General features: G+C 47.6%; 1 protein-coding gene across 3 annotated transcripts in view; it reads left to right on the plus strand.

Moving 5' to 3' along the window:
• Positions 1 to 15057, plus strand: part of ADCY8 (adenylate cyclase 8) — a 221026-nt gene that overhangs the window by 154478 nt on the left and 51491 nt on the right. For 2 of the 3 annotated variants that reach the window (XM_047783235.1, XM_047783237.1), the window contains 2 exons: positions 10669 to 10870; positions 13234 to 13323. In XM_047783235.1, the coding sequence (XP_047639191.1) occupies positions 10669 to 10870; positions 13234 to 13323 (292 nt within the window). The remainder of the gene's footprint in view (positions 1 to 10668; positions 10871 to 13233; positions 13324 to 15057) is intronic. The other variant, XM_047783236.1, reaches the window with a different exon arrangement.

The following is a 15057-nucleotide window of genomic DNA, read 5'->3' on the forward strand; positions in this document are numbered from 1 at the left end:
AGGAGGAGCATCAGAGAAGGAATAAATAACGTTAAATAAAATACTTTTCTTTAAAGATAACTGTTTAAAGTAACAGTAGTAATGATGTCTTTAGTGGTTACAAATACGAATGAGTGAAATGAATGACAGCAGCATCCCAGGCACGAGAGGGGGGATTGGGGATGCTGGGTTTTAAGGTACCCCCATTAAACATGAAGTGCATCAGTGCAATTTAAAGGTAGCCTAGATTAATTTAAAATGTATATTGTAACCTCTAAGGCAAACACACACAAAAAAAAAACTAAAGCAAATATGATTGATATCTTAAGAAAGGAAACAAAATGAAATCATGTAAATGCTCAGTTAAAATCGAGAACATGGGAGTTCCCATCGTGGCGCAGTGGTTAACGAATCTGACTAGGAACCATGAGGTTGCGGGTTCGGTCCCTGCCCTTGCTCAGTGGGTTAACGATCTGGCATTGCTGTGAGCTGTGGTGTAGGTTGCAGACACGGCTCAGATCCTGAGTTGCTGTGGCTCTGGCGTAGGCTGGTGGCTACAGCTCCGATTCGACCCCTAGCCTGGGAACCTCCATATGCCGCGGGAGCGGCCCTAGAAAAGACAAAAATAATAATAATAATAATAAATAAAATAAAATAAAATCGAGAACATGTGAAAGGATAGGGATACTACTAAGGGAGTGAGTAGGAAGAGCACTGAATAGATGAAGCCCAGGAGATTTTTTAGGGTGAAACTGTGATACTGTAATGGTATAAACATGACCCTGTGCATTTATCATATTCCATAAAACTTTACAGCACAAAGAATGAAGCTTAATGAATATGAATTTTTAAAACTTATGTAGGACGGAGTTCCCCTTATGGCTCAGTGGTAATGAACCTGATTAGTATTCATGAGGACTGGGGTTCAATCCCTGGCCTCCCTCAGTGGGTTAAGGATCCACTGTTGCCATGAACCCCAGTGTAGTTTGCAGTCATCGCTCTGATCTGGAATGGCTGTGGCTGTGGCTGTGGCTGTGGCCGGCAGCTGCAGCTCCAGTTCTACCCCTAGCCTAGGAACTTCCATGTGCCACAGGTGCAGCCCTAAAAAGAAAAAAAAAATTATTTAGGAGTTCGGGGGACCCCATGATGAAATCAGACCCTGATCAAAGAATATAACTGTATGGAAAGTGTGAAACAACCTCACCGAAGGGAGTGGGGAGAAAAGGTGGTTTTCTAAGTAGTTTTGGAGATGCGGGACTCTATGGGACTAAATGCAAAAAGAACTCCTCGTTAGTGCTGGACTTAAGTTGATAAAGGTCTTTCTAATATGTGCACAACTTGAACCACAGGATGTGCGCATTGCAATTGAACAATTAAGCAAGTGGATGGCAGATCATGGGAGTCAAGTCTCTTGTTGTTGGTGCGGAAGGTGAGAGAGAAGCAAGGAGAAAAGTCTAGAATGGTCCATACGGCAAAGGGTTTGAGTTAATCCTAGAGTTGAAGACGTTAGTATGAATTTGTTTTGCTTCCTAGAGATACAGACTGTCAGAGGCAGGACGTCCATATAAACACAGATTAGAATACGCATGTGCATGTCCTCGCTCTGTCAGCAGAGAACACCCACGAGCAATGACACCTCAGTAGGTATAAGCACATCAGACAATGAGCACAGCCCTGAACTTGACTTCTAATACCCGTATCCAATACAAGAAACCAGGGGTCTTTGGAGAACTGGCTGATTCTACGTCTGAGGCAGTAAGTACACAAGACGAGCCTGAAACAGCCTGGAGGGCCAGAAAATGAAGATCTTTCTTCCTTATCACACATGCCATGATGGAAATATGTCCACGGGATGCAGGAAGAGGTCCCGAGAACCAAAGCTGGAACAACTTGAGCAAGAAAATAAATAAAATCCTATTGGATAGTAACCCAAAATAAAAAATAAATATCCCTAGGTTCATACTGATAGAAATAGATGATTGAATGGATGAGTAAAGAAATGGTGAAGAATTGACAAATTTCCCATAAAGAATAATTCCAAAGGATTTCTGTCAATCCTCTGTCCTCAGTGAGGTGGCACTTGGCCCTGCACTCATCAAGTGTGGCTACGTTCAAAGTGGGTCCTGCCGGGGAGTAGAGCATGGCTGGAGTGAAACGACGGAGAAACCCGACAAACCCTAGCTCAGCCAGCTGACGATGGTTATTGTCAGCAGGGATAAGGCTTGTTGAGGAGGGAAGAGGACAATGGCACGTAAACTCTGTGGTCTTCCTCCCCCAAACCCATAACCTCATTGTGAGGGAACCATCAGACACATCCCAGCTGAAGGACAGTCTACAAAATGGTCAAGGTCATTGAAAACAGAGGAAGTCTGAGAAACCTGCACAGCAAGAAGAATCTAAGAAGACATGACACGGAGAAGGAAGAGGACGTCCTGGATGGCAGATATAAATACAGGAAGTCCTAGATAGAATGGCCAACCCAATATATGTGAGCATAAGTAGGGGCCGGATGGTGGTCTTGAGGTAACATATCAAGCTTTGTTTTCTTGTTTTTTGTTTTTACATTTTGGAGACAAGGGTGATTCAACAGGGACAGGAAATGTGCAAGAGGAGCATGGAACCGTTTGTCCTACTAGAAAGTGACAAAGGCATCCTGCTTATTAGTCACCTCTGAAGGGCTCAGATGCCACCTTGAAGAAGCTTCTGCTGTCCAAAGATGGAATCATTTGAGCTCCAATCCACCAAAAACCAGTCCCCCTGGATGCCTGGAGCACAGGGTGTTGACATTCCCAGCAAACATCCTGGGAGCACTCACTGTGTGCCAGTCTCTGCTGGACACTGGACGTGCAGAGTCACGGTCGCTGACATGATACGGCTGACGGTCTACGGGGGGGAAGCAGAGTTAGTTGAACAACTGTACTACGGTACGAGGCCCATGATAGGGGAAGCATAAGGTACCTTGTAGGAGTGAAGCGAGACAGCGGGGTCAGGGTGACTTCCCCAGAGGAGGTCATGGGGAGGACGGAGAGGGAGGGAGGGGAGGGGAGGAGCCCGGTGTTCTGGAGGTTAGAGGCCGGGCAGCCTCTTGGAGGAGTTGTGACGGGTAGCAGAGAAAACTTTCTTGAGAGTTTGGGTTTTTTTGTTTTTGTCTTTTTAGGGCCACACCCTCAGCATACAGAAGTTCTCAGGCTAGGGGTCAAATTGGAGCTGTAGCCACTGGCCTACATCACAGCCACAGCCACAGCCAGATCTGAGCCCCATCTGCAACTTACACCACAGCTCACATCGGATCCTTAACCCACTGACCGAGGCCAGGGATAGAACCATATCCTCATGGATATTAGTCAGATTCTTAACCAACTGAGCCACAATGGGAACTCCTATTGAAGCATTTTAATCCAAGAAGTGATATGATGGGATTTGTGTTTAGAAGGGTCACCCTGGACCCGGATGAGAATAGGAGGGGGTGAGGTCTGGAGCTGGGGAGACCATGGGGAGGCAACTGCAAAACTCCAGGCGAGAAATAGCAGGGGGGACATAGTGGCAGTGGAGTGAACCAGAGAAGACGAATTTGCTAGATGTTAAGGACAGAGGGTTGACAGTTCCAGGACTGACTGGGTGTGTGGGATGAAAGAGGAGGAGCCCAGGAGGGCCCTGAGGGCCTGGGCATGGCACTGGGACGGAAGAAGCGGTCACTGTGCCCCACCTTTCCCAGGAGGGGTGATCTAGGAAGGTGAGCCGCCTTGACGCCCAATTCCTGGGTTCAGACGGAAGAGATATGGCACCTCGGCCAGCAGCCGGCTGGCTGGGGTCTCTAACCTGGGGTGTAAGCTGAAGACGGGGACTGAAATACCAGCCAGCACCCCAACCCCACTGGCTCAGTGACGAGAAAAAAACTGAAAACGAAGAAAACTCCAAAGCTGCGCTCTGACCAGACAGTCCCCATGTGGTGGGAATTGAGTGGCTCGTTGACCAAGACACGGCGCAGGCTTCACCGGGAGCGCCTTTCCTCCCCAACTCACTTCGTTTCTGATTCTCTGGAACCGAACAGATGGTAGGTGCCTTTCACTCGCATTTCTTCTGTCATGGACTTTTTAGCAGATGAGGCAATCTCTGTTCCTGTGACCACAGCTAATTCCCAACCCCCAAAACAAAAATTAATGGACCCTGGCAAAGAAAGACAGTGTCTGCCTGGCTCTTTTCCTTCAGTTTCCACATGCGGGCAGATGCTCCTCTCCCGGAAGCGGAAACTCAGGAAAGACCAAAAATACCCTTTGTAATTATAGGATAGTGTATCTAAGGCTACGTGCATGGTAATGGGGTGGGGGGAGAGGGAGGGAGGGAGGGAAGAAGTAGGAAGGAAAGGGAAAAAGAGAGAGGGTGCAAACAAGAGAGGGAGGATGAAGAAGAAGCAGAAGGAAGGAAGGGAGGGAAGAAGAGGCACTGGATCTTAATACTTTCTGAGCATCTTACTAGCTGTGTGTGTGTCCTTGATGTCTCTGAAGCCGCAGTGTTCTTATCTGTAAAATGAGAATAACAACTTCCCAAGGTTTCTGTAAGAAATGAGCCAGATACCCATTTCGATAAGTCCTGGCTGCCTTTCCCTTCCTGAGTCACCATAGTTTCGGCTGTGGAAGTGGCTCCAAGTCCCAACCTGTCAGGGTTCCTACAAGGTTCCAATAGAAGATGGGGCTCATGGGCTCTTTGCAGATTCTAAAGCACAGTACCAAGGTCAGCTTTCAGTCTGAGCTTCTGTTTCCTGTTGCACCACGAGCTGTTATAGGCTATCCCCTCATCCCCACTGATCCCTGCCTCCTCAGCAAACCTCCAGTCATGCTGAGGTACCAAGCCAGACCCTGTTTAAAAGACAGCCTGCAGAGGATAATTAGAACTGAATGTCTAGAAATGATTTGGATAGAGCTGTTTGCAAATCCCTTGTCATTCTTTTTCAGGCTCGATTTCAGAAATGAAAGGTTTCCTTTCTTCTAACATACACCAGCAATGCAAAAGCGAATTCAGAACCCTTGGCTGCCTGAGTAGCTCTATAATTAGATAACAGTTACAACCCAATGTTACAATGTTTATGTATGCAGATGAGGAGCTGCTGCAGAGGTTTCCAGAGGAATTTTATGTGTAGCGCCAGTACCTTGCTTAGAAAGCCTGTCTTGCAATTAATACTCTTCCCATAGATCTTTAAAATGACTTTAATGCCCTGGTTTTCACCATGAATAGAGAAAGAAACGAATATCTCTTTGGGTTCTCATTATGCGCTATTATCCTGCCTTTAACCTCAGAGCTTTCTTTAAGAGATGGATTTAAAAATCCCGGTTTTTCAGATTAACACAAGATGCTCAAAAAAAAAAATTAAAACTGTGATGCTCCAAAGAATTCATTACCTTGCCCAAGGTGTGTTACTGGTTGTGTTTCAGAGCTACAGATTTAAGTTCACAAGGCTTTGTTCTTGAATGCCTTTCCACTCTTACCTTAGTTCAGACTTCTACTTAATTAAAAAAAAAAAATTAAGGAGTTCCCGTCGTGGCGCAGTGGTTAACGAATCCGACTAGGACCATGAGGTTGCAGGTTCGGTCCCTGCCCTTGCTCAGTGGGTTAACGATCCGGCGTTGCCGTGAGCTGTGGTGTAGGTTGCAGACGCGGCTCGGATCCTGCGTTGCTGTGGCTCTGGCGTAGGCCGGTGGCTACAGCTCCGATTCGACCCCTAGCCTGGGAACCTCCATATGCCGAGGGAGCGGCCCAAGAAATAGCAACAACAACAACAACAACAACAACAAAAAGACAAAAAGACAAAAGACAAAAAAAAAATTTAAAAATACCACCCGAATTCCCACCATGGCCCAGTGGGTTAAGAATCTGACTGCAGAGATGCAGGTTCCATCCCCAGCCCGGCACAGTGGGTTAAAGTATCTGATGTTGTCACAGCTGTTGTATAGGTCACAGCTGTGGCTCGGATGCGGTCCCTAGCCCGGACACTTCCATAAGCCCTGGGTGCAGCCATTAAAAAAAAAAAAAAATTTGTTTTAATTTTTAAAAATTTAAAAATAAATACCATAGATTAGGTGGCTTATTGACAACAGAAATGTACTTTTCACAGTTCTGGAGGCTGGGAAATGCAAGCTTAAGGAACCGGAAGAGTCAGGGTCTGGTGAGCTCTCTCTTCCTTCTCACTGAGTCCTCACGTGGCAGAAGGGATGGGAGCCCCCTAGGGTCTCTTATTAGGGCACTAGTCCCATTCACGAGGGCTCCACCCTCATGACCTAATCACCTCCCAGAGCCCCACCCGCGCATCAAGCATCATCACAATGGGCCTTGGACGTTAGGGTTCAACATAGGAATTTGAAGAGAGGCAAACTTCCTCTCCATAGCACCCCTCTTTCCTCTGCTTCAGCAAACCCAGAAGGAGGTGCTGATCCGTTGGGGGCTCAGGTGGGGTCTGTGTGCGGGTCCTCCCACACAGCCCTCCTGCCTACCCTGACACCCCACCGAGAGCCTACAGAAAAGCACAAGAGCTGAAGGGGCAAGAAAGCATCTGTTTCGTGCATTTCCAAGGGAATGCTTGTTTTGCCTTTGCAAAACGATGCTACAAGCTGGAATACAGATGTGGCTCAAGTCAAGAGACCACATGGTGTCCATCCTGAATCGCTTGGATGTCTGCCTACGTTCCCCACTACACCTTCAAACTGCATCGTGCGGTCTTACCACTCTGATGCTAAGAGAGACCAGTACAAGGCATGCCCTTCAGGGTCAGAGGAATGAGGAAGGTGCCTTTCAGGACTTCCTAGGGCGACCGGAGCTTCCTTGCTTAAAAGAACAGATGGTCTGGCCAAAGAGAAGAGATGGCCGAGCCTCTTCCCCCAGGGAAGGTCAAGGCTGTGGCTTCTGAAGCATCCCAGTGGGTCTAGGAGAAGAGGACGGGCGTCTGAACTTTGCAACTTTGCATAAACACTGACCTTTAACAGCAACCCTGCCTCCCAAGAAGAACCAGATCCACTCAACACCCCAGATGGACTCTGACCCTTCCTCCTCCTTGAAGAGGATGCAGCAAGGGGACACGCAGAGGGGCTGGGAGTGTGGGTGGGACTCCTCTTCCCAAGGAAGGCTGGTGGGAAGAGAAACGGAGTCTTCTCTCCCCGCAAAAAAAAAAAAAAAAAAAAAAAAGCAAGTGTATTTATCGAACACGTTCTGTGTACTTAGCCTTATGGCAGGGGTCTTAGAAGAAGCCAAAGGAAAGCTGAGCCTTGAAGGATGAGCAAGGATCTCACGTGCCCCCAGGATTGTGAGAATATACAGGGGTAGGAGTAGTGCCCGTAGCATGGAGGGCCTGTGCTGGAGGATTGCCCATGGGGTGCAGAGAGGGGGAGAGAGAACAAAGGCAGCAGTGACAGCCAAGGGTAGCCATCCAGGCTGCGTACACGACCCAGGGGTCTCTAGGCTATCCAGAGGGCAGCCCACGAAGAATTTGAGTCTCCTGCTGAGCAACTTTCAGACTGGCCTTTGCCTGACTCGCTTCTGTCTTGGCTTGGGAACAAGATATCTATCTTCTCAATGGCTGCTTTGGGCAGGTTCCTCCCTTCACGTTATTGAGACACATCAGCCTTGGAATTGGCCCCTTCTCTCCTGGGAGCACCTGACACAGCTATCCACCTGGCTCCTTCATCATTTGCCTCCCCTGGGGGCCCAGGAATAATAGTTTGTTGTCAGGGAGTGTTTTTCCAGCCTGTTCGGGAGGGAAGTTTCCCATCTGCCTAGAGCCCTCTGGGAACCCGCTTCTGCACAAACCTTCTGTTCTTATCTCAGACTCCTGCAGAGATTTCTTATCAAAATGATCCATAAAGTCAAAACTGTGCAAGTATTGTAAAAAAACAAAACTCTGGGCTGTGGGAGGAGTCACACCCCAGCCCTCAGTCTGCTTGACGACGCAGAGGGAGTGGCCTTGGGTACCCTCTCCCTGTCAATGTCTTACCCTGGCTGCCAAGATGACACGCACTCCCACTCTCCTATTTGACTACATTTCCCAGATTCCCTTTGCTCCTGCCTCTTCTTCCGCCCTGTTGGCTTCTCCCATGACTTCCCATTCGGTCCTCTTATTTCCCACTCTGCACACCTTCTTTGCGCAGGTTCCTCCCTTCTCAGATGTGTCAACCAGCACCTCTTCGTCCCAGACCCAGAGTTCTCCTGCTGTCTCTCTAGCTACCTAGACATCCCATTGTCTCCACCTGAGTGATCCACAAGCACTGTGCATTCACCTTGCCCCAAATCAAAGTCATAACTCTTTACCCCTGTAGCTGGCTTCTCTTCCTACACCTACCCAGGTAAGATGGTGATAAGAATAGTGTTGTTCGTAATGACTTAGCCTCCCAGACACACACATGAAACAATTATTCATATTACCTCCACATGCTCCTCTGAACTTCCCAATTATCAGTGCTGTGATGCTTTGGTCCTTCTGTATTAACCCAGGTCTCAACTTTTTAAATCGTCTAAACACCGTCTCTCTTCTTCATCCCCACCACCTCCCACCACAGTTGTCTTTTCAGTCGTGTCTTGCTGATCGCGTTCTTCCCTGATGAAACATCTTAGGTATCAGCACATTGCCTACAGGCGGAGCTCTCTCACACAGCTTATTGGATCACTTACTCTCTAGTCTCAAAGCCTCGCCACCTGGATTATTGAAAAACTAAACACACTGGTCACTGCCATTCTTCTGCTGCTTTGCTCACATTCCATAATCTTTCCTCCCTAGAATCCTTCTCTTCAACCTCCAGGACCTAATCCAAATGTCACCTCTTCTATGACGTCTTCCTTGATTTTCTCTCCTCTTTTCTTTCTTTTTTTTTTTTAATAATGATTTTTATTTTTTCCATTGTAGCTGATTTACAGTGCTCTTTCAATTTTTTACTGTTCAGCAAGGTGATCCAGTCACACATACATGTGCAGATTTTTCTTCTCACGTTATGATGCTCCATCATACGTGACGAGATATAGTTCCCAGGGCCATACAGCAGAATCTCATTGCTTATCCATTCCAAAGGTGATAGTTTGCATCTATTCACCCCAAATTCCTAGTCCATCCCAATGCCTCCCCACCTCCTATTTTCTAAAGGATGTTCGTTTATAGCCTTTTCTAGGTCATAGCGACTTGGGTCGTGGTTGACCATGTGTAGATCCATATTCCCCTTTAGATTGTGATCTCCTAGAAGATGGGCAAGATGTGTCTCTGGTCCTGGTACCCTGATGCCTACCCAGAAAGAAAGCTTGTTGAATGGATAAACATCACAGTAAAACCACAGAAGCAAAAAAAGATAACTGCAAACAGGGGAGAGACATTACTCACCAAAATGGTTAGAGTAGCAGTATCACAAGGCAGGGTGGACTTTAAATCCTAGCTCTAACACCTACCAACTCGATAAGTAGCTCCTGGGAATTTGCTCCTCTCTGAGCCTTAAAATTTTACGTGGAAAAAAAAAAAAGAGATCAATAGACCTCTGAGGTTTGTTCTGAGGAATGGAAACGAGGTATTACATAGAGAGTGCCCAGCACATAATCAGAGCTCAGTATGTCACTAGTGTTATTAATAATGAATAAGAAAATTCAGGCAAAAGGGTAAGAAGAGATAGTGTTAGAAGGTGGGTTTAGAGTTCTCCTGTGGCTCAGATGGTTAAGGATCCAGCACCGTCACTGCAGCGGCTTGTGTTGCTGCGGTGGTGTGGGTTCCATCCCTGGCTCAGAAACCCACATGTGATGGGTGCAGCCAAAAAAGAGTGGGTCGGTGGGTTCAACTTCATTCACTAAATGTGCTTTTATTGAGCTCCAGCCAAAATAGTAAAGCCAAATGAATGAACTTCACTTTATAGAGAAAGACACGAATATTAAATCTCCCACCATGTCCGTTATGGCACCATTTAACATGCAGCAGGTCTCTGGCTAAAAAAGAGGTAGAAAAACTAGCGGTGCCAGCAGAGGACACAAATGACTGGGTAGGGAATAGAGAAGAAGCCTGGTGACAAGACAGCTGATGAAGAGAGGAAGCAGATTCCTCCAGGGATGGGGTTTTAGATCACTGCCTGCCACCCAACAGAGGTTCCCAATAGGCAGGAGCTGCGGTGGGACTGAACTTCGAAGCTCAAGATGTATAGTTGGGAGTGATGGTGTGGCCTCGGGCAGGGATGAGCTCTACATACCCATGTCCCACATGGCATATAGAGTATATTCTGTGAAAACCACAGTAATCACTAGCCAAACCGAGCAGCTTGGAGACAGGCCAAGTTCAGTTCTTAGCGTCAGAGCAAGAGGGCAAGTGTGTCCTAAAACTCACCTTGAAGGGGGACGGGCGTACTGGTCTCTCCCACGGCCAGAGGACTGAGATGACATTCCAGTGGTGGGTCGCTTTGGCCACAGTTGCCTAGAGAGAAAAGAATTGAAAAAATTGGGCAGAAGCAATAGATCAAGCCAAATATTCGGTGTTCATTACAGAGTCTCTCAATAGACTAGTCTAGGGATGGGTATAATTTTTTAATGACATCTCCTGTTACCAGCCCTTTTCCTTGAGCAAACAGAGCTTTAGCGGAATTGTTGGAGGCCAGGTGGGGAAGGTCGATTGTGACTGTGTACCAGAGGTGTCACGTGACCCGGCGGTTAATGCCACGTGACCCAACGGTGTGTGTTTCCCTGCAGGGTGATGCCCATGGTCGTCCAGTTTTCCATCCTGATTATGCTGCACTCGGCTCTGGTCCTCATCACCACGGCGGAGGATTACAAGTGTTTGCCCCTGGTCCTCCGGAAAACCTGCTGTTGGATTAACGAGACCTATTTGGCCAGGAACGTCATCATCTTTGCATCCATCCTGATTAACTTCCTGGGCGCCATCCTAAATATCGTAAGCACTCCAAGCCCACCAACCCCTTGGTATCTAGTGTGTAGCCAGGAACCAAGAGTTTATGGAACCTGCAGCTTCTTGCATTGCCTTCCTGGGTACCAGTTACCTTCCTGTGCCTCGTCCAGTCCCAAGCTCAGGGATAGAGAAGGAACATGTGGCTGTACTGTCAGAACCGTGCATTTTACTGGTGAAAATTTGTCTTTTTTTTCCAGCAAGGAAGGCTATTTGCTCTAAAGGAGCTCCAAATGCCCTTAAGTTTCTGTACTGTCAGAGGTCAATTAGATTCATGAACAGGAATTACCATTTATTAAGAATCCACCTGTTACGTGCCATGCACTGAAGCAAGAGTTGTATGTGTTTTTCTGTATTTAATCCTCACATAAACCCCGTGAGGTAAGTCTCATTATCCCCACTTTATGGCTGAGGAAACTGAGGCTCAGAGACATGAAATAACTTGCTAATAAGGTCTGTCTGACTCCATGACTCATGCTCATTCTCGTATACCAAATCGTATCTCTGGGAGTGGGGGCCGGGGGTGAATGGAAATAAATAGCTGTATTTACTGAGCACCTACAATGTGCCACAGGTAGGTATTATTGTTCCCATGAAACAGATGAGGAAACCGCATTTCAGGAAGGTCGAGCATCTTGCCTATTACATTCTAAGAGTTTATATTGGATGGGACACATCGGACTCAGATAAATCTCCAACTGCCATATTGATCATTGCTTTTCATTTGGTGATCCATGCTTCAATGATTTTATCTTCTCTCTAGAATCATAACATGGTAGCTACAGGCATTTTCTGTGTCTATCTGAATAGTCTGTGTTGTCCATGATTTGGGGATCTAGGTTTTAGGAGAGGTTTACCTGATTCCAGGTTCTAAACATGGAAGGAGGCTAGTTGAGTCATCATCTTGCGGCTGAAACCGTCATTGGGCCCTTTGGACCTAAGGGAGGGTCTCCAAGAGTCCAAGGGCTCCAACTCTGGATGCCCACCAGCATCAGCCTGTAAGTTGGAGGCTTATGCTGCCTGAAATCCATTGTCCAAATTACCCGGTAATTACCTAGCCTCTATACTGCTCAAGCTCTTTGGTCATCCCTGTCGTAAAGGTGTCTATGGATCAAGAAAAGGGAAACCATCGTCTAGTTAGACTTGCCCTCTATGAATATGTGATACATCATGCCCATCGAACATGGTGGTCCTCCGCATCACAGATCACGGGCTGCGGAGTTGTAGCCAGGATCTCAAGTCTGGATGAGTCAGATGTTTGCAGGGTGCAGGATCTGGAAATAAACCCAATGACTCTCTAGGTCAGGGTTAGCTCTGGGGCCAACCATACCACAATGGTGTGGGAGGAAGTTCAGAGGCTTTGGAGTCAGATAGACCTGCATTCCAATCTCAGCTCCACCACTTGTCAGCTCAGAGACCCTGGACAAGTTACTTTACTTCTCAGAGTTTCGTGTTTTTCAGTTGTAAAATGGGGATAAAAGTAGTAGCTGCATCACCAGGTGGTTGTGAGCCCTTTGTGTACAACGTGTGTGGCACGGCGTAGGCATTCAGCCAACGGTAGCTGTTCTTTTCTGAGTGCCACCAAGTCTGCTGAAGTCCTTTCTGGCCTAGGAAATGCCCACTTACCTCTCTCCACCCACCCACCCATGTTAAGAGTCTTTCTAGAAAGCATGCCCCCTCAGATCCCTTGAATCCACCGAGCTGTTGATGGGGAGACAGGCTGTGAGTGTCCCCCCAGACCTCGTCTCCTGCCACCTGGCTCTCTCTGCCAAGCCCCACAAGCACACTCCAGCGACCCTACGTGACGGGGCCAACACCTGGCCCCATCTTGCCCTGGTTCAGTGACTGGCTTTGCAAGTGTTTTTTCCAAGCCAGTACTTTCTTTAAAATGAAAGGGAAGAGAGTTCCTGTTGTGGCTCAGTGGGTTAAGAAGCTGACGAGTATGCATGAGGATGCGGGTTTGATCCGTGGCCCCGCTCAGGGGGGTTAAGGATCCAGTGTTGCAGTGAGCTGTGGCGTAGGTCGCAGACACGGCTCGAATCCTATGTGGTTGCGGCTGCGGCATGGGCCAGCAGCTGCAGCTTCAATTCAACCCCTAGCCTGGGAACCTCCATTTGCTGCAGGTGCAGCCCTAAAAAGACAAAAGAAAAAATGAAAAGGAAGATCCCAGCTGGAACTTCCTTCAGAAATGAAGTCCTCTAGGGCCTGGTCCACCCCAGTGTTCGCCACAGCCCAGCAGTGATAGCACAAGACTCCGTCTCCAGCTCACACTGACTTTGTTGTTCCTGTGTTGTTGTTTTTTTTTTGTTTGTTTGTTTCTTGTTGTTCTTTTTTTTTTTCTCAATCCGCAGCTGTGGTGTGATTTTGACAAGTCGATACCCTTGAAGAACCTGACTTTCAATTCCTCAGCTGTGTTTACAGATATCTGCTCCTACCCAGAGGTATTTATTCCTGAGCTCCCTTTGGTGAAACTGGGGCCTAGGTATCTTCACCAGCTCCCAATCCACGGGACTGGCTGAAGGGCCCTAGACACGCTAGCACGCCCGAGGCCTGCTCTCCCTCCTCTGCCGCCTCCTCCCGCCTTTCTTCGTCTTCCCCTTTCCTGCCCTCCCTCCCTCCTTGCTTCTTCTGCTCTTCCTCTGCCTCTCGTTCCATGGCTCTCTCCCTGATGTGTCCTCCTCCTCTTCTTTCTTCTTCACTTTTCCTTCTGTCACTTTCCTCTTCCCCTTTGCCTCCTCTTCCCTTCTCATTTCCCCTAACTCATCTTAAAACCCTATAGCAGAATGGGCCATGTCTCCAGTATAGGGCAGAGCATTGAGTTGTTGCTCAGAGTCTGCTTCACTGGAAAAGGAAGGAGGGAAGGGGAGAGAGAAGGAAAGAAGGAAGTAGTAAGTCACAATATAGAAAACAACAAAGCATAAATCAAAGTGGTAAAGAAAGTGCCCAGAGCCCCACAGACTCACGAAGTATCCTAACAGGCCACCCACCATCATATTATAACTCCGACCCTCTCTTGGCCTTACAGCCGCTGGTCCGGACCTGGGCTTTGAGGTCAGCCTAAGGGATCAGGCAAAGGCCAGCCTCTGGCTCTGGTAGGCCATGACCTTTACAGGTTGAGATGTAAGTTCTGAGTCAAAGGGAAGGCAGCTGATCCCAGGCCAACCCTATCCCCTGAGGACCCCGGGGAGATTTTCGTTCTCTGAGCCCTCCTCTAACATATGCTGGAAGAAAGGCACTCTGTTATCTCAACCTAGGTTCCAGAATTGGTCTGAGAGGTGTTCTGGAAAGGAGAGAAAGCCTCAGCCCTGACCGGGTATAGATCATCTGCTTGGTATGCAGAACATGAACACATCTCCAGGGAACACACAGGAGAGGCTGTTCCCACCTCTGTGTTATAGATGATGAAACTAAGCCTCAGAAAGTCATTTGCTCAGTGCCACTCCTGCCCAACTTCCATTCTTTCTCACTTCTTTCCATCCTTCCTTCTTCCTGTGCTCCCCTTTTTCAATCAGTCATCAAGATTTGGTCCTGCAGTTCAAACCCAATCTGGCTTATTCTTGAGCTCAAGCTTCTGAATCCACATTCCATCCCTAGGGAGGAATGAGGCTCTTCTTGAGGACATCCTGGATGGGATGGGACCAGCTCTAGTTTGGGGGCTGCAAAGGGCAGACCACATGCTCTTGGGCTTCCTGTCATCAAGATAGGAGCGAGCTCTGACTGTATGGACTCTGTGGGACACTAGCTCCCTGAGAACATCTTTGGTTTGGAGGGCATGAAGACTGTCCCGAGAGGCAGTAAGGTGGCCAAGATTCAGATATTCTAGAGTTAGGCACAAGCTAGATTTCATTCCCAACCGAGCCCCTGCCTTTGCTAGCAATAGACTCTTGAATCAGTTCATGCTCTCTCTAAACCTCAGCTTCCTCATCTGTAACATGGGAAAAATAATACCTTCCTCATATGGCGATGGTGGAGTTAAGGAATGTTGCATTCTCAAAGTGCCTACCTAGATGAGCTGGCAAAAGTTGTGTTTCTAACATGTGGTCTGACATAAAGCTGGTGTTCGTGAAGTATTATTCTGGGCCTCTGAATCAACACTGTGTAGAAGAACGTTGTAAGCCAACTATAATAGAATAAATGAAAATCTTAAAAAAAAAAACCATATCAATACCCTTGGT

The sequence above is a fragment of the Phacochoerus africanus genome, chromosome 6, assembly GCF_016906955.1.
Source record: "Phacochoerus africanus isolate WHEZ1 chromosome 6, ROS_Pafr_v1, whole genome shotgun sequence".
NCBI lineage: Eukaryota > Metazoa > Chordata > Mammalia > Artiodactyla > Suidae > Phacochoerus > Phacochoerus africanus.